This window comes from Sorex araneus, chromosome 5 (assembly GCF_027595985.1).
Source record: "Sorex araneus isolate mSorAra2 chromosome 5, mSorAra2.pri, whole genome shotgun sequence".
Lineage (NCBI taxonomy): Eukaryota > Metazoa > Chordata > Mammalia > Eulipotyphla > Soricidae > Sorex > Sorex araneus.
The window spans coordinates 80,046,369-80,066,877 of NC_073306.1; the positions used below are offsets into that span (position 1 = coordinate 80,046,369).

The window sequence follows — 20,509 nt, forward strand, 5'->3', positions numbered from 1 at the left end:
ATATTTTTGCACTCAAGAATCACTCCTGGCGGTACTCCAGGAACTATATGGGATACCAGGGATACTATCATCCCAGCGCCCTTTAGATTAAATACTTTATATTTGGCCTTGGGCCACCAAATACTGAAAGCAGATTGAGTTTGAGATCATAGGCCTACTGGGTTAAAGCACAAGGGTATAACATGACATTTCAGGTCCCTCAAATTCCAACTTCAGCAATCTCAATCCTAATGTTGTGGCCACGTGGATCACATTTTACTGAATCTTGAACATGGCTTGACTTTTTCTGTCCTATTACCATGTACATAATTCTACCTGGAGCATCTCTTACTGCTTTTTTCCTGTCAAACTTCTATTTAGATTGTCAAGTTTTCTTAAAAATGAAGATTTCTGGGCTCTAGTCCCAGAGAACAAGATGCTGTAAGTTTAAGAAACCGAGGGATGTACAATTTCAATATGCACCCCTTGGTGATTTGATGTTTGTGGTAAGACATCCACACTTAGAAGCACAGCTCTAAGATTAAGAGGGGTTAATTAACAGGTTAACTAATACCTTACAGATTTACTGAATCTAAGGACTTGATCCCCTACTCCAATTACATGTGAGGTGGATAAAAAGTTGTAAGTATTCTAAACCAAAGTTTTAGAACTTGCCTGTTTGACATATCTCTTTGTATCTTGTTCTCTGACTCTTGGAAGGATCTCATACTCCCTCTGCTACTTAAACTCAAAGTGGTTCCAAATCCTTGGCAAAGAGATCACATGTTTATTAAATCACAAATAAAATTCTTGGAATCAAATGAATGAAACACTGTGCAAGTTCTACAAAGGCTCTTTTCAACAGATTAGATATAGTCAAGTAAAGAATAAATAATTATTCACAAAATTTTAATTTACTTCTCATGGAGAAACAAGAAAGTAAAACTGCAAAAGACATAGTTTAGCTTATATATCTCTGTCTATACTAAAAGCTGCCCAAACCACTATCTATTCATACTGCATATAAATGATCTTGTATAAAGTTCATACAATATTTTCAATGATTGCCATGCAATTAAGTTAAAGTTGTCCAAACACACAAAAATATCATTGACTGATTTTCCAAGTACTAAAGTTATGTTCTAATATTTTCATGTTACATCAATGGATAAGTATAAAATTGCTTCTTGCGCTACATGAATTTTTATCTGGACAGAATTTGGTAGTTGTTTTGTAACATAGGAAACTACCACTGATCCCATGTCATAAGATTTTCCTAAATTACTTTGTGAAGTTATTATTCCTTCTAAAATGAATATCAGTTTTGTAGATAATTCTTAGGACCCTAAACCAGTAATATTTTGACTCTTTACTATTTGCATTAAAAGATATTTAAAGAGCATTAAGGTGGATTTAAAAAGCAACTATAATTCTGAAGAACCAATTTCTTTCAACCTTCATAGGAGAGATTATTCCTATCTTGCACTTTTGTCATATAGGGACCATGATTTTCTCTTTTAGAAAAATAGAGTGAATTTTCCAGCAACTAAAATAATTGTGTTTAGTACCTTATATGATAATTATTCAATATAAGATAAATTAATTCTCTCCTATTATTTATACTTTAAAAGCCAACTAGAAATAAAAATTATCTTTCTTTCCTTTCCCAGCAGGTAACTACTTTTAAAATAGAATTTTTTCCCTTTATAAACATTAGCAAACCATGTGTGATCCTCAAATGGAGTACTGGATAGTATTTTATAAAGAAAATTCAATAAACAATCTAAATTTGAATAGATTCTTTAAGAAGATTCATTTAATTTTTCATAGAATATTCTGCATTTCATCACCATATAATAATCCTAACCACTGCCCTCAAGAGGAGGAGATACTATTTGTGTAATTGTGTAATTTCAGTTTTTCTCAAAATTAAAAATTTTAATTAACCAAAACTCATTAAGTATGCATACAAAAAGGCAAAGGAAATTATTCCCAGAGACAGAAATGGAAAAAAACATTAAAATAATTTCTCATGAAATTACTTTATACTAAAGTGCAATTTTACCTGATGTTTTTATCTCTTCAGTATCAGATAAAAAGTTAGTTGCTTTTATTAATTTTCCATCATCAAAATCACCCCAAACTTCACTTCCCCATTCAAAGTCCACATTTTGAACTTCAGAAAATGAAGAGTTGCTTTTATATGCTTCTGTCAAATTTTGGCTTCCAGATGCATTAAGATTTTTAATGAATCTCATTTCTTGAGGGGCTTTTACAGTTGAAGGTGTGGAATAGCTCCATCTAGAAAAACCTGTCATGTGTATGTATAAAAGAGCCATATTTTAAAACCATATTTTAAAACTATAAGCATCAGTATGTATTGATGAATTGAACACATTTTTCAACTACTAAACAGAGGTCTTATTTATTTTTATTTTTATTTTTTTGCTTTTTGGGTCACACCCGGCAATGCTCAGGGGTTGCTCCTGGCTCTGCACTCAGGCATTACTCTTGGTGGTGCTCAGGGGACCAGATGGGATGCTGGGAATCAAACCTGGGTTGACCACGTGCAAGACAAACGCCCTACCTGTGGTACTATTGCTCCAGCCCCTAAACAGAGGTCTTGAGTTATTTTCAAAAGCACTGGCTCAACCATTGCTGAATTCTTCGTTCTATTAGTATAACGTATTCTATTTACTGTTTATATGTACCCATCACTTCATTCTCAACAGGTTCTTTAGACAGTTAATTTTCTTTATTAATTTCCATATGCAAATAACGCTACTCTAAGATTAGAATATAGTAGGCTTTAAAATGGTCTTCTTGGTTTTAAGACATAAACATTCTTTACTGTAGTTCTCTTTTTTTGGAAAAGGGATCTATAAAAGTCTCACAAGGCACAGTATATTGAAAAGATTCCTCAAATCTTCATATATTTGGAGGTGTGAATTAGAAGAACTTCCGAATAAACTGCAGAATTTTCTCTTTTTCAAGTAGGTCAGAGTTGGTGAAAATGAAAAGAATGTTATCCTTTCCTGTGCCCTATCTTTTGCTATATGAGATGATGATTAGATCATGTGTACTTGTGTACTTCCTAGAAACCCTTGTACCTATTCTTTTTTATAAAAAAATTAAATTATTTATAATGTGGATTTAAAAAAAATAAAATGGTCGTCTTTCCTCTAGCTCTTCTCTCTACAATTTAATTTCAACTATTATTATAAAGTGTATTTGTCAAAAATATATTTTAATTTTTTTCCTGCTAAAAAATTCTCAGTGTTATCCATAATCTCTGAGGGGGACTACATGCCCTACTTGTTCAGTTTTCCATTTTAGTATGCTAAGAAACATTTAATAATTGTTTCTCTGAAAAATATATGTGCATATATACATACATAACTTTATCATTGTATACATTTATTATATATAAAGCATGTAGCACTATTGCATTGTCCTCTCATTGTTCATCAATTTGCTTGAGCGGGCACCAGTAATGTCTCTATTGTGAGACTTGTTACCGTTTTTGGCATATAAAGGATGCATAGAACACAATTTTAAAATAATAAAAGACAGTATGTCTTTTTTCTTAATTATAAATTTTATTTATCTAATTAAATATCATTGAATGTTTTTATTGTTTTGCCAAATTCTTGCAACTGCAGTCAACTTATCCAGGCAACTGACAAATGGAAGGAGTTCTTACAGGAATTATGGCTTTTTTTTCACTTTAACAAGTAAAATGAAAGAAAATAAGAGACATATATTGAAAGCACTGACTTAATTAGCTTTTTTCTAAATAAACAGTTCTTTGTATCACTGTACCACTGTCATCCCATTGCTCATCGGTTTGCTCGAGTGGGCACCAGTAACGTCTCCATTGTGAGGCTTGTGTTTACTGTTTTTGGCGTATTGAATACGCCACGGTAGCTTGCCAGGCTCTGCCGTGTGGGCAAGATACAGAACAGTTCTCAAAGACTAGAAATAAATTCTCTCAATTCTTTCTGCAATTCATAATGTTGTGATTATAGGCATGACATAGTTAAACTAATCTTCACTATTAACATTTTCTTCATTAAAAAATATTTTAGGCACCATGGCTTACAATACTGTTAACAGTAGGATTTCATGAATAAGACATTCTGGCATCACACCCTCCACCAGTGTCTACTTCTCTCAGTGATTCTGTTGTTTTGTTGTTTTGTTTTGATCTGATTTGTTTGTCTACCATGTTTTCCCTTCTTTTAGTAGGAGTATCTTTCTAGTCCTTTGGGGAAATTGCCTCAATCATTCTATGTGATCCTGGTAACCAGGTCACTTATGGAATCTTGTCTTCCATGAATAAAGGGACCATGAAATGAAACATTTGATACAAGTCTAGGTTACAGAAATTGATCAATGCGTAAATATATTATTCATATCAGGACTATTACAATAAACAAAGTTCTGCAAAAGCTAACAACTGAGACTGCATTTTTCTCCTGATTATGCCAAACAGGAAATATGTGTTAGAGGTTACCTACTCTGTGAGAAAGACTTTTAAAAAATAAAACCAAAAATCAATAGATATACCTAAAAAGATTTGAGAGAAAATCAGCAGGAAGAATAAATTGGGATCTAGAAATGTATGGATCTAGAAAAATAAAAGCCACCTGTATATTAGGACTTTTTCCAGTTTACATGGGATTAAATCAGTTTCCTTTATTGGGATGCACTTAATTCACTTTGAGTAATCAAAAAGATCATGACAAGCTAGATGGGGATACGGAACTAAAGAAGGAAAAACCATTTAAATTCTGAAGAGTGGAGTGAACCCCCAGAAAATCCAGGTATGCAGGACTTTGTGACTGAGAACCCAGAGTTCAATGGTACTGGGAACAGAGATCCTCTGCCCGTATCCCCCTGTCTCCAGCAACTCAACAGTCATGCCTATAAGTCATCCCTGGCTAGCACCAGATAATCTCATCATTGCCACCATCCAAGATTGCATGTCCTTCTCTCCCCGAAGGGAGCATAAAATGATGTTCACCATAACCATGCCTCCAGACCCTGCGCCAGGCTGGTTCCACTCAGGGTGCCCCAGAGGGGTGTGGGTGAGACCCCTCCCCGCACCAAGGGACCCAGCCCTGGCATCCAAAAACCTCCAGAACTCAACTGCCACTACGTTCAGGGCCACTCTGCTCTCCATACACTCTTGAGCCGAGCCTCACATGAGTGAACCTTTTCCTGGACACTTCATAGTGACACACCCTACCCATACTCCAAGAGTACTGCACCACATCTGACGGGATTCAAAGTAGGAGGCAACCAACCTTAGAGGGAAATATTATTATTATTTATATTATAATTTTATATTATATTATTTCGGTTCTGCTTTGGGGCAGGGATTGGGGTTCGGGATGAAAACACCCCAAATATGGTGGTGGGATGGTGTAATGGTGGTGAGATTGGTGTTTTTATATTCACACCAGTATTTTATATTTACAAATATTTACATTTAAATATGAAATATTATTAAATATGAAATGTAATCAAATATTGTGAAGGACTTTATAAAATAACAAAATTAAAAAAACAAAAACAAATTTTGAATAGTGAAAGTTAGAATAGGGAAAGAGAAAAAAGTTACAACAGCAATAGAAGATTCAGAACTGGTCTTCTATGCCATAGCATAGACAAGATTGGAAAGATTCTGATTACAGGTGGTGAGATAAATCTTGAAAGGAAAAGATAATTCTTTTAAGGCAAATAGAGAGTTATGGATGGGTGCAAGAGCAGTATATAAGCAGGGTGAAAAGTTGAAATAGCTCATATACTATGGGTTCAATTTTCAGCTTTCCAATGATAACTAAGAGTCAATTTCATTTGATAGAAATTGCACTGGACTGGGAATCAAGAGATATGGAATCTATTTCTGACTCTACCATTAATTAGATTTGTGATTTTGAGCAAGTCATTTAATCTCCCAGTGTTTGGTTTCTTTCATTGAAAATGAGAAGTCACACAAAGGCCCCTTACAATTTAATGATTCAGCATGCATTCCCATATAATTTTGACATTTTTCTTCTTTCTTTTTCTTGAATTTATATTGGGTAAACAACTGCTATGATGTCAAAATAAGTGGTGGGTATCCTAGACCTTGCCTTTCTAAATTATGCTTAGAAGAAGTGTAAAAGCACCAGCATAAAGGAAAATGTGACAATGGAAACCAAGGATGCACACACAATTATTTTTAGGAAACCACAGCTCACCATTTCTACACAAAGCTCTTGAACAAACAACTTTATGACCAGGATTATTTCTCACACATTTCAATGACCAGGATTATTTCTCACTGGCTACTAATAGCATGATCTAAATTGATGAGGTTATTAAAGGCAGGATCTATACAATTACAATTCTGAAGAATTTGTGTAAATTAATTAATTTAATCATAGATAAAGAGCAAATCTCTACTATGTACTAAGAATAATCCCACAAATTAGGACATACTGATATTACCATAGAAAAGATAAGAATCTTAATCATACTTTAAGAAGCAAAGGGCTACTAAAGGTCCAACCAATTTGATGCCTTAGTTTTATTCTATTCTGTGTGCACTTTAGCTTACTCCTGAATCTGTGCTCAGGGATTATTCCTAGCAGTGCTCAGGGGATCATATGAAGTGCTGGGGATTGAGTCTCGTGCAATTCATGAGCCTTAACCCCTGTACTATTACTCTAGTCTAGTGCCTTAATTTTAAAAAGAAGAATAAGGCCCAATTTTTCCAAGATCATACAGCTAATTTTAAATTGGATTAATCTTATAGTTACAAAATTATTAAAATAAATTTAAAGATATATAATGTAGTGGTTCAATACTTTAAGATTTTATATAAAAGTTTTCTCATATTCCCAGCTTCGCTTCATACTACTTTTAAATTAAATTATTCAACACTATGTAGGAAAAAGGTTTTTTAAAATATATGATAGACTTAGTAAGACCATCTGAAATAATGAACCAAGAATTTGAAATTGCTTCAGTAACCCCCCCAAAAAAGTTACTAAGTTAATAATAATTTAGTAGGTTTATAGGTTTATAGATTGGATTTTCAATAGCATTACTTTCCTATCTGAAGAAATCATAAACCACATTCTTTGTCAAGTTAATATCAATGATTACTTTACCATTGTCTTGATATTCATATGATTCTATTTCTTGAACTTTCAAACAGATTTCATGATGACTTTTCTGCTCCATTATAGGCAACTCAGGTGAGTTTAGATATTCTGACCTTTATAAAGATAGATGAAACAATAACAATGTTAAAGAAAGCATTACAACTAATCTGCATTAAAAAATTACTTACATAAATGAAAAAATTATGATTAATCCACTCAACATTTATATGATAAACTCTACCAGAGTCTGGATAGTAAAGGGTAAAAACTGGGCATTTAATAAATGTGACAGATAATTTAGTAATCTTTATATGCCCCCCATATGTACATATCTGCTATCTATGTCTTAAAATTTTATTGCTAGTACTATTTTCAGTTAGATCACAAAAGCTAGGATTTCTTAAAGCAGCAGTGGCATCTGTTCTGATTGGTCAGTCAGTGGCTGTTTTTTACTAGTTGTTAAGTATATTAAATGTCATCCCTGCATATAGAATACCCTTATCTGAAAGGGAAATTCAGTATACCACTGCCTCCTAAACATCAAGATATAGCATCAATATAGTGCTGTTATTATTTAGGGTTTTTTGTTATTAACTATGAATATGATCTTCATTTATTTTATCTTTAAAGTAAGATTAAAGATATCTCATTTTATGAATCAGATTACCATTAAGGTAAAAAAAGATAGTACACAAAGTACAACTTTTAAATTACATGCTTCTTTGTAAACCTGAGATCCTGTTAATGGAAAAGATTAGACTTTGTATATTTGTATATCAACATTTCTCTCTCCTCTCTTTATTTTTGTTTTGGGGCCACATCCAGAAGCACCCAGGACTCCTAGCTTTGCATTACTGAATCACTCCTGGGGGCCCAGGGGACCACTGGGATGCCAGATGGGGATCAACCTGGGTAGGCCAGGTGCGAGGCAAGCACCCCATCCACTGTATCTAGACCCCTCTCTTTATATTTTTGCTTTTGTGTTTGTTTGGGGGCACACTGACTGTTCTCTGGGTTTAGTCCTGACTCTGTGCACAGAGAACAGTCCTGGCAGTTCTTGGGAGACTATTTGTTGTATTACCATATTACTGTCATCCCGTTGCTCATCGATTTGCTGAGCGGGCACCAGTAATGTCTCCATTGTGAGACTTGTTGTTACTGTTTTTGGCATATCGAATATGCCCTGGGTAGCTTGCCAGGCTCTGCCGTGTGAACGGGATACTCTTGGTACTTGCTGGGCTCTCTGAGAGAGATGGAGGAATCAAACTCGGGTTGGCCACATGCAAGGCAAATGCCCTACCTGCTGTGCTATTGCTCCAGTCCAACATAATAACTATCATCATCATCATCATCATCATCATCATCATCATCATCATCATCATCCTGTTGATCATCGATTTTCTCAGTAACATCTCTATTCATCCTAGCCCTGAGATTTTAGAATTCTCTCTTTACTCATCCTTCCCAACAGTGCCACATGGAGGCTCTTTCAGGGTCAGGGGAATGAGACCCATCATTGTTACTGGTTTTGGCAAATGAATACGCCATGGGGAGTTTGCCAGGCTCTCCCATGAGGGCAGGAAACTCTTGGTAGCTTGCCAGGTTCTCCAAGAGGGAGAACTAGGCTATAAGATGTCGCGTGGCTGTGAAAAGTAGGAAAAAGCAAGCTGAAAAGCATTAAGTATAGAACAAGTACCTTTTTTTGCGGTGCTGAGGATCATACCTCAAACATGCAAGGCACGTGTTCTACCACTAAGCCACATGCCCTTGAATAAATACTTTATCTCAGCAGATACACATAGCAATCTGGAAGAATTTACAAGAAACTTAACAGTAATTTCTGGGAAAGGAAAAATATAGGAAATTTGTACCTCTGACTATTTTATAATGCTGAAATTTTTTTACATAAGAAAGGTAATCCAGCCCTTTTGGCGCCACTGCCGATCGAGCAGGATAGAAGAGCCTAAAAGAGCGCCCTTGGACTCCAAGCAGCCCACTGAACTAATTACAGCATGGGAACTGAGACCCTACACTGGGCTGCGACAGTGGAAGCCGGACATTCCCCAATTTTTTTTAACCTCTCTCTCGACCCCTTCCTCCTGAGCACAGCACAGGTTCCGGGGCTTTCTGAGCGCAAAATGGAGATGCCGAGCCAGCTCTCTCTAGGTTTCTCCATATTATGAGCACCATAAAAGGGTAAAAGTTTGTAGTGATGTTATTTCTGGTTGTACTTTCCCTGGACTTTATACAGAAACCCAAAACCGCATGGCCGCTGCCGCGGCCGTGCGACCTAATGTCATCCAAGCATCAGCAATATGTAATGGTTCCTTTTTAACGGGTCGGACTTTGGGGGGAGATCCTAACAAGAATAGTAAGTCTTTCGCTGAAATATTGAAGGCAATCAAAGTGGTAGCCATCTCTCTAGACTGAACTAAGCCATATCCCACGCCAGCTGAGAAGAAATATCCTTCTTTCTCGGGAAGAAACGCGGCGTGGCGTTAACCATAGTATGATGACCATTAAGCAAACACAGACCTGGTGGCGTGGGAATGGGATATAAGGGGAAAAATTATGTACATGGAACAGCGGGATGCTGGTGGAATCTTGAGCCGGAGCCGATACCAGCGCACTACTTTTGGTTCTAGAAACTGCTTGCAGACATTCTACTAGACTATCAACTAAGCCAGAGCCCCACGCCGGCTGATGACGGGAAATAACCATCTTTTTCGTTTTTTTTTCCCTCTGTCAGGCAGCATGGCGATTACTAAACAGGCATGAACTCGGTGGCGTGGGGCAATGGGGGAAAAAAGAAAAGTTATGTAACAAACAGCGGGACTTAATATCTCTACATTCTCAGCAATGGAGAACTATCAAATGCTTCCTTGGCAATAGGACTGTCTTTTTCTTTTGGGGGGGAAACCCCAGCAACAATAGTGAGTTATGTGTTGAAACATGGAATGTAATCAAGATAAAGCGTAAACGAAGTGAAACTTATCACTTTCAAGGGCGGAGACTGGGGGGCTGGGAGGGGGCGGTAGGTATACTGGGGTGGTTGGTGATGGAATATGAGCACTGGTGAAGGGAAGGGTGTTTGAGTATTGTATAACTGACATAATCCTGAGAACTATGTAACCCTCCACATGGTGATTCAATAAAACTTAAAAAAAAAAAGAAAGGTAATCCATGCATTATAGGAAATATTTTTAAATATATTCCAATTGTTACAATTAAGTTAAGAGCTTAATCTAAATAAAGTTGTTAGTACTTTTATATCATTGTTACTTTATTAATGCAATATATTAATATTAATATTAAAAAACAGCAGTTAGGGGAATCCTCCCTAAGAAGAACCTGCACTGGGGCTGGAGCGATAGTACAGCGGGTAGGGCGTTTGCCTTGCACTCGGCCGACCCGGGTTCGAATCCCAGCATCCCATATAGTCCCCTGAGCACGGCCAGGGGTAATTCCTGAGTGCAGAGCCAGGAGTAACCCCCTGTGCATCGCCAGATGTGACCCAAAAAGCAAAAAAAAAAAAAAAAAAAAAGAACCTACACTTCAATTTCCCTCTACCCTTCCTCTCCTCAAATAAAGTTTCCACTGAAAAGAAAGAAAGAAAGTATATGAAACAGATAAAGTTTAATGCAAAAAAAATTAGGAGGCAGAGTATGTCAATAAGCAAACATCTTAATATAAGTTGTTAATATGAAAACATGTTCCTTCTCTTGGATAAATTTAATTAAGAATTTAAGAATTTTATCAACACACTGGCTTACCCCATTTATTTAATTACAGCAGAAAGTATAATAATATTTTATATATTATTGTTTGGATGACTATATTATAGTAAACAAAATATTATAGAGCTGTGGCTATTTGGCTGTAGAGAAAGCCAGTGATTTGGAACATTGCATTTGCATCTAAAAGCAAAGTTTATATATATATATATATATATATATATATTGCTTTTTGGGTCATACCTGGAGATGCACAGGGGTTCCTCCTGGCTTGCACTCAGGAATTACTCCTGGTGGTGCTCAGGGGACCATATGGGATGCTGGGAATCGAACCTTGGTCGGCTGCGTGCAAGGCAAACGCCCTACCTGCTGTGCTATAGCTCCAGCCCCAAGCAAGGTTTATAATTTGAATATAGAGTGTTGTGGGAGAAAATTTAGGATTTCAGTGTGACTTTATATTTGTGAAGGGGTGTGTATATGCATGCCTGTGTGTGTGTAAGAAGAGCCACACAAATGAGATCTAATTATATTGTAATATAACTATAGCATAACATGATATATTTTGACACCAGGGTAGCTCACAGCTTGCCGTGGTCCATCTAGTCCCTTGTTGGGACCCTACTTTTGGGGTGCTAGGAAGTAACTTTAAGCAACTGAGGCTTAATTGAGTAAATCGAGTAATTTACTGCTTTACTCGAGTAATCGAGTAAATTTATATCCAGGAATAAATATTATTTGGAGTCAATTTGTATCTACGTAAAAAGGACATTACTCTAAAGTAAACTCTGCAAAAGGACACAAGGAAAAGAAAAGAGCAATATTTCACTTAAAAACACAAATCCAGAGTCCTTAAGAAGGGTCTGACCTTACAAGTCAACAGAGTCTGATTTTGGGATAAAGGTGATTGATCGGTTGGGGAAGAGAGCACAGAGAGTTAAAGATAAACTTAGAGGAATGGGAGTACCTCGGGAGCACTGTGAATGGTGTAACCTAATAAACCCAAGTTCCCTGAGGTCAGGAGAAATGACAAGACAATGTTATCCTAAAATTAACATAATATTTGAAGACTTTTTTTATTGAATCATTGTAGATAGACCCTTACAAAGCTGTTCCTGATTAGGTGTCCCCAATTTCCCTCCCACCACCCTTCTCCTCCCTCCACCCCAGCCTGCCTCTCTGGCAGGCACTTTTCTTCTCTCTCTGTCTCCTTTTGGGCATTGTGGTTTGCAATACAGATACTAAAAGTTTATCATGTATATCCCTTTATCTACTTTTAACTCATTTCTTGTCTTATGTGATCATTTCCAACTATTATTTTCATACTAGTCCCTTCTCTATCATTATCTATCCTCTGCCTCCCACACACCTGTAGTATATTCCAACCATATAACATAATATTTGTACCTTGATATACTGGGAAGAGAATCTTTGGGAGTAAAACTAAACCGTTTAAAGTCCACGTTTTGAGATTTATCCATTTGCATCTATTAACAAAAAAAATTTACAAAGAATTAGGTGAAATTCAGGTTACTTCCCAACTCAAGGATTATTTTTAGGCCCCTTAAAAGTGCCGATATTTTTATGGCTCCTAAGTAGACCTTTTCTCTCTGTAAATATTCTCAGTCAACAATCTCACTTAGCCACTTGGATTCAATTATCATCTACCCAAGAAAGACTCAAATCTATATTTACAGGTCATTTTCTCTCCAAATTTTCAAACACTATATTGAAGTATGTATAGAACATCTTTACTTAGACATCCTACCTACAGTTCTCAAAATTAAGTATTTCCCAAGCTAAATGTTTACCTCTTTTTCAAACTAGCTTTTTCTTCAGAGTATCTACCTTTAAAAGGCCCCATCTCCCTCAGTTGCTCAAGTCAGAAAGCTGGTCACCATTTCTTTTTTTTTTTCTTATTGGGTCACATCCAGCTAGGCTGAGGGGTTACTCCTGGCTCTACACTCAGGATATTCCTGGTAGTGTTTGGAGGGCCACATGGAATGCCGGGGGTTGAACCCACGTTGGCTTCGTGCAAGGCAAATGCCCTACCCACTATACTATCACTCCAGACCAGGTCATCATTTCTGATTACTTCTTTTCTCCCTGCACAATCAATACAACACCAAGGTATTTGATTCTACCTATAAAAAGTAATAGTTATTAAACCTAGTCACTTCTATACATTGATATCATTACATTAGTCAATGTAATCATCTTGTTTGGAGTATTGAAAACAAAACAAATCTTTTTTATTTATTTATTTTTTTTTTTAATTTATTTATTTTTAATTAGAGAATCACCGTGAGGGTACAGTTACAGATTTATACACTTCTGTGCTCACACTTCCCTCATACAAAGTTTGGGAACCCATCCCTTCACCAGTGCCCATTCTCCACCACCCGTAAACCCAGTGTCCCTCCCACCCTCCCCAATCCCATCTCCCCCCCACCCCACCCTGCCACTGTGGCAAGGCATTCCCTTCTGCTTTCTCTCTCTAATTAGCAACAAATCTTTTTTAAAAAAACAAAGACCTACTGAATCCTTGTGTAACTTTTAAAATTATTTTCCTCTAATTGATTCTCTATATTACATCCAGAGTGACTTTTATTTTAATTCTAATTTATTTAAAGTCCTTTAATTGATTAAAACCCTTCAGTGGTTTCCCAAGAATTCATCATAAATTCCAAATCTTTAAAACAGTAAAGGATGTGCATGATATAGCACCTCTGTAGCCTCATCTCTATTTCCCTACTTGAAACTAAACTCCAGACATTCTGAATTACTTAGCTCTTTAAAAAAAAAGAAAAAAATCTCATCTCTTTCTTACTCCTGCATAATTACCTATGTCTGAAACACTTTTCTATTTTTCTCTACTACCACTTTCTCTATACTTGAATTATGCCTGTACATCTTTCAGACCTTAAAAAAAGTTTACTAATACTTGCCTGGCTCATCAAATATGGAACACATATACTTTCTTTTTTTCTCCATATTTTTAATTAAAGTACTATATATAACTCAGTGCTTTTGAACACAAGTTATTCATAGTTGAATCTTAGACATAAATATTGCAACACTGATCCCACCACCAATGTCAATTTCCCTCCACCAATGTTCCTAGGTTGACTCCAATATCCCCTCCCCACCCCAATCCTCACGCCTGCCCTCTTAACAGGCACCTTCTGGTCATTAAAGTCTGGGTCTCATGACCTCAGTGTTGTTGACTCTGTGGTTTTGATATTTGATTCTATGATTCCTGAAAACCACCTTTGTACTTGACTCCCCGACCTAATCCCTGTTGTCCTCATCTGTCTCTTCCCCTCCCCCCTCTATTTTATTCCCTCTCCTCCCTATACTCTAGGGTCAAGGCTGATCAGGACATCCTCCCTTAAAACACTGTATTCCTTCATCCAGTTATTCTAAATACCACATATGAATGACATCATTCTTTGTTGCTCACATATACTTTCTAACTAAGCTCAGTATCTTAAATTAGCTTATTACTGAAAAAGCTTACTTAATTTTATCCTTTACTAAACTATAAATTTTAAAAAGATAAGGTTTAAAACTACCTTAAAATACTCTATTTTAGCACCATCATAGTGCTTGACATACTTTTAATGCTTAATAAAGGTGAAATGGCATTAAACAAATACAAAAGAAAAAGATGAAAGAACAGAAGAAAGAAGTCTTGGATAATTAAAAAATTATCTGAGAGAAGGTTGTAACCATTTCAAACTGCTTACTTCTCCCTGTTTTACAATTTTCCCCCTGTGACATCCTCATGATTAGAATCTTTTTTACTATAAAAGCTTAGAAAAAAATAGGCACCATAGCATTTTCTTGGCTCCTTTCTGTGGCTTGGTCTATTTTGCCCTGTATATGGTGATGTATGCTTAGAAAAAAGCTTAGTGAGTAGCCCATCAACTAGTAGGACTCTTCATTACTTCATTACTTGGAAGAGAGCTCTTATTCATTACTCATTAAAATCAGTGTTCCTCAACTGGAGGCCTTATAGCCACCTTTGGGCCCTCAGGATATTTCTAGGGACCAGGTAAAAGTTGCATAAATGGGGCCTATAGCATAAGACTAGGGTGTCACAGGAGGCCACAGGAAGAAAACAAGGTTGGGCGACAGTGGAAGAAAGGTTGGGAAACACTAATGTAGATGTATGAATAAAAATCAACCTGACTTTTCCGTTTAGTCAAGTACACTAGAAGCCAGGAAAGGGGCAAGTGTGCAGTTTCAATTGATACATGAATTTAAGGAATATGTGTTTTCCTTTTTTTTTCTGGTTAAAAAAAGCAAATAAAAGAAGGAAGAGACTGTACAACCATATCCCCCAAGAAGATTTACAGAATATTAAGAGTATGAATATACTTTCCTTCTAGAAAAAAATATCATGAATAATAGTGGAATTTTCATTTGGAGATATTTTCCTCACAAGCAATGTTCAGGGAGTCCAGGGAACATTCCCAGTGACACTCTAACAACTAGATCAGTGATTCTCTGATAGGACCCAAGTTTGTAATGCCAGGAATCACCAGGGCCACCCCAGTGATTCTCTGGGCCCTACAGGGTTTTACTCAGTGATTTTTCCAGAGGCCACCTGGTGCCAGTGGTTGAATGGGATTAGGTACATGCTAGGCATGTACCCTAAACACAGTGCTATCTCCTGGCCTAGTTACATTTCTATTTTTTTTTTTTTTGCTTTTTGGGTCACACCCGATGATGCACAGGGGTTATTCCTGGCTCATGCACTCAGGAATTATTCCTGGCGGTGCTTGGGGGACCATATGGGATGCTGGGAATAGAACCCGGGTCAGCCGCATGCAAGGCAAACGCCCTACCCGCTGTGCTATTGCTCCAGCCCCCCTGGCCTAGTTACATTTCTAACCAAACCTACAGGTAATTCTGAAGTAACTATGGTTACCTATGTAATTGATAGGCAAAAAAAAGGAATATTCATGTACATTTAATTATTAAATAAGGAATGTTACTGAAATTAACCTTTAGGCGTTTAGCTGGAGGAAGAGATAAAACAGCATTCCTGTTTCTTAAATCTGATAAATATGAAGAAATTATTGATTCTTTCATTTCTGACTTCTGTGCAACTCCAACTTTACCTATGAAAAGAAATTCTAGATTAGACTAAACTTTATTGTTCAACTAAAGTCAAAATTCTTCAAAAATTTTTTTCCATACTACCCAGAAAAGAAGATTGAATTACATACTTTATACTGCACATATACATAATTAGAATGTCACTAATATTCATCAAAGAAAGACCTTTCCTTGGGGTTGGAGCGATAGTACAGCAGGTAGGGAGCTTGCCTTGCACGAGGTTGACCCGGGTTCGATTCCCAGCATCCCAGATTGTCCCCTTAGCATCACCAGGAGTAATTCTTGACTGCAAAGCCAGGAGGTAACCCCTGTGCCTTGCCGGGTGTGACCCAAAATGCAGAAAGCAAAACAACAAAAAAAGACCTTTCTTTTTTTGTGTGGGGGATGGTGGGGATTACAAAGTAGTACTCATGGGAACTAAGACTACTCCTGGCTATACTCAGCCCAGCTGTAAGGACCTGAGAGTTCAATCCTTGGGCCTGGTGATGTGGTGCTATTCTGGCCCAACAGTGTTTGGAGGTCACCTGGGCTAGACTCAGTAGTGTTCTGAGGGCTACTGAGCCCCAGGAATTGAACTTGGGACTTAGTGGGTGTAAGGCATGTACTCTAGCCCTTTGAGCTATCTCCTTGGCAAAAACAGTTAAATTTCCCCCTGCCATTTTTAAAGTTATGAAATAAACTATTTTATGGAACTTACAGCAGTCATGTCCACATGTTTGTTTATTTTTACAGTGATGATTACATTCTCGGTTCCCAGGCTTTTTGCAGGCTGTCAGTCCTAAATTGATATTTTTAAAAGAAAAGCATTTTTACTGCATCTGTTATCATGAATCTAATATGACAAAATTTTACCTAGTCTCTTTCCTTTTAGACAGCATAAAAACATAATAATTTCATACTTCTCCAGATGTCAGCCCATTTTGGGAATTGACAAAAAATTACTTCATAATATAAAGACCACATATGGTAAGCCACAACTAAAATAATAATAATGAAAAATAAAAGAACCTCCTCTATGATCAAGAACAAGACAGGTATATTCACTCTCATCACTATTATAAATAGACTCTAATCAAAGCAATCAGGGATCCAAACTGAAAACAAGGAATTAAAATCATCATTATGTGCAAATGATAAAACATAGAGAAGTTCTAAAAATTCTACTAAAAATTTAAGAATTAATTTATCAATGCACTAAGGCAGCAGGCTATAAAACCTATATACCAGCCCAGAAACTTATATTTATTTTTCATTTGTCTTCATCTTTAATTGGCACTGAAATGTTTTTTGTGGATCTGTAGAGGCTTTCAAATAGATCTGACCTTGGTCAAGCAAGTCACATAACCTCTATGTATCTCAGCTTACACATCTGCAAAATGGGGGTAAACCAAACTTTCACATTGTTGTGAAAGTTACTCCTTTTTAAAAAATTTAATTTAATTTTTTATTAGTGAATCACAATGAGGTACAGTTACAGACTTACAAACTTCCGTGCTTACATTTCAGTCATGCAATAGTCAAGTATCCATCTCTCAGCCAGTGCCCATTTTCCACCACCAATGGTCCCAGCATCCCTCCCACCACTCCCACCCATTCCCCCTCCGCCCACCTCTATGGCAGGGCATTCTCATTTGCTATCTCTCTTTCTCCTTTTGGGTGTTGTGGTTTGCGATAGAGGTATTGAGTGGCCATCATGTTTGGTCTATAGTCTGCTTTCAAGGTGCGTCTCCCATCCCGAGCAGATTCTCCTAGCACCATTTACTTGGTGACACCTTCTCCAACTGACCTGCCTTTTCCCCCAGTATTTGAGGCCATCTTCTAAACTGTGGAGTAATACTCCCAGTACTTATCTTGGGTATTAGTCTCCCATTCTGTTACTTTATAGTCCACAAATGAGTGCAATTTTTCTATGTCGGTCCCTCTCTTTCTGACTCATTTTGCTTAACATGATACTTTCCATATTGATCCATCTATATGAGAATTTTGACTTGATCTTTTCTAACAGCTGCATAGTATTCCATTGTGTAGATGTACCAGAGTTTCTTTAACCAGTCATCTGTTCTCGGGCACTCAGGTTTTTTCCAGATTCTGGCTATTGTAAACAGTGCTGCAATGAACATGCAAGTGCAGATGTCATTTCTACTATACTTTTTTGCATCTCCGGGATATATTCCCAGATGTGGTATTTCTGAGTCAAATGGGAGCTCAATTTCTAATCTTTTGAGAATCGTCCATATTGTTTTCCAAAATGACTAAATCAGTCAGCATTTCCACCAGCAGTGAAGAAGAGTCTCTTTCTCCCCGCATCCATGCCAACACCAGTTGCTTTTGTTCTTTTGGATGTGGGCCAGTCTCTGTGGTGTGAGGTGATATCTCATTGTTGTTTTGATCTGCATCTCCCTGATGATTAGTGATGAAGAGAATTTTTTCATGTGTCTTTTGGCCATTTGGATTTCTTATTTGAGAAAGTTTCTGTTCATTTCATCGCCCCATTTTCTGATGGGGTTAGATGTTTTCTTTTTGTAGAGTTCAACCAGTGCCTTGTAGATCCTTGATATTAACCCCTTATCAGATGGGTATTGGGTGAATATACTATCCTATTCTGTTGATTGTCTTTGAATTCTGTTCGTTGTGTCTTTTGTAGTGCAGAAACTTCTCAGTTTGAGGTGGTCCCATCTGTTTATCTCTGCCAGAACATATTTTAATGGGCTAAGGGTATGTTTTGCATAGACAAGCTTTAAATTTGATTTTCAGCACTAAGTGGTGATAAATAAATAAATATATAAATTTACTGGTGTGGTAACACAGACTTTGCATAAATCTAAAACTATACCCCTAATACATATCTAGTCATGTAAAAGTTATTCTAATTTTAAAAATTAAAAACATAATTATGTATAAACCTAACCAAGTGCTGATCCTATATGTAATAATTTTTAAAAGTACTTGTGATAGTGGAGGTATCGCCACATTCCAGGCCACTTTCCGGACAATCGTGCTGAACCCCACGCATGAGTGAAGCCCCACAGAATCAGGTAAAGCAGAACTTAGAGAACTTGGACTCCAGGCTCAACGAGACCTGGACAAAAGATCCTCTGTCTGCCTCCTCCAATCTCCGACACTCCAGGGTTCAAACCCAGAAGCCCCACTGTACCAGAGCCAGATAAATACCTCACTGGCAGACCTCCACTACCTCTACTACCCAGTCACTGCCACGCTCCAGGCCACTTTCGGACACAGCATAAGATACTTAATACCCATTTTCCATAATTTATGCACCATATTTGATGGGGTCCAAATATGATGTTAACCATGGGAACACCTGTAAGGGTGATTGGAGGCCGCCCTAAAAGTCTCCATCCCTCTCGGAGAGCCTGGCAAGCTACCGAGAGTACACCGCCTGCACGGCAGAGCCTGGCAAGTTACTTGTGGTGTATTTGATATGCCAAAAACAGTAACAACAATGGGCCTCATTTGCCTGACACCAAAAGAGCCCCCAATACAGCAGCGTTAAGAAGGATGAGCAAGGAGAGGGTGATAAAATCTCAGGGATGAACTAGACTGCCAAGCGAAGAAAGACAAAAATGACTGTACATTCAACGCACGTATGCTGGCATCAGAAGCATCCACTGAGGACCTGATGTGCAAGTGCAGGAGTTCAAGTATGACATCATTGGTCTGACCAAAATGAGAAGACATCAGTCACATCATGCTATTTTCGACAATGGAGAAATATTGTTCCTCGGAACATGCGACAACAGAGGCGTTGGTGGTGTCGGTGTCCTTGTCTTCACAAACCTGGCCATGAACATTGATTCATTCGAATGCCTAACAACCCGAATCGAATGCTTACATTTGAATACATGTGGCTCACTGCTGGCAGCTTCTGTCTTCGTTGCCTATGCACCAACTACGATGAAGAAGACATTGAGAAGTTCTACATGGAGCTGGAGAAGTTCTATAAAAAAAAAAAGACCACACCTTCTACAAGATCATTGTTGATTTTAATGGGAAGATAGGACTGAAAAGGTTCCCCAAAGAACTCTACATTGGAACCCATGGCCTAGAATGGAACGAACAGGGTGAGGGACTGTCTGAGTTCATCATGTCAATCAAGACCATCCATGGAAACTCACAGTTCCAGGAGGCCAAATCTAAATGCTGGACATGGGAGTCTCCCAGTGGACAGTTCCACAACAAAATTGACCACATCATATTCAATCGAAGGTTTTGCCTGGCCGATGTTGTCCCAAAATTCCAAACGGGATCGGGCTACTGTCTCCTTTGTGCAAAATTCTACTTCACAGAGTGGGAAGAAAGGTCTGCAAAGTTTAGGTTTAAGAAGAGAACTCCCAGAATGACAACGAACTGGGAGCTCTTTGGCACTATTGTGGCAACGTGGGAAGATGCCGTCGTTGACAACATCGATGAGGAATACAATCAACTGGTTCAGCACCTCCATTATTGAGCAAAGAATACCAAGAGTGGAAAAGCCACAAACAGATGCCTGTCTTC

The 20,509-nt window shown here is 37.5% G+C and overlaps 1 protein-coding gene across 1 annotated transcript in view; it reads right to left on the reverse strand.

The window, feature by feature from the left end:
- Positions 1 to 20,509, reverse strand: part of HFM1 (helicase for meiosis 1) — a 111,847-nt gene that overhangs the window by 9,423 nt on the left and 81,915 nt on the right. The window contains exons 30-35 of the mRNA XM_004619925.2: positions 16,692 to 16,772; positions 15,881 to 15,996; positions 12,275 to 12,354; positions 7,143 to 7,249; positions 2,045 to 2,155; positions 655 to 745 (exon numbers count right to left, since the gene is read on the reverse strand). Coding sequence (XP_004619982.2) covers positions 655 to 745; positions 2,045 to 2,155; positions 7,143 to 7,249; positions 12,275 to 12,354; positions 15,881 to 15,996; positions 16,692 to 16,772 — 586 coding nt within the window. The remainder of the gene's footprint in view (positions 1 to 654; positions 746 to 2,044; positions 2,156 to 7,142; positions 7,250 to 12,274; positions 12,355 to 15,880; positions 15,997 to 16,691; positions 16,773 to 20,509) is intronic.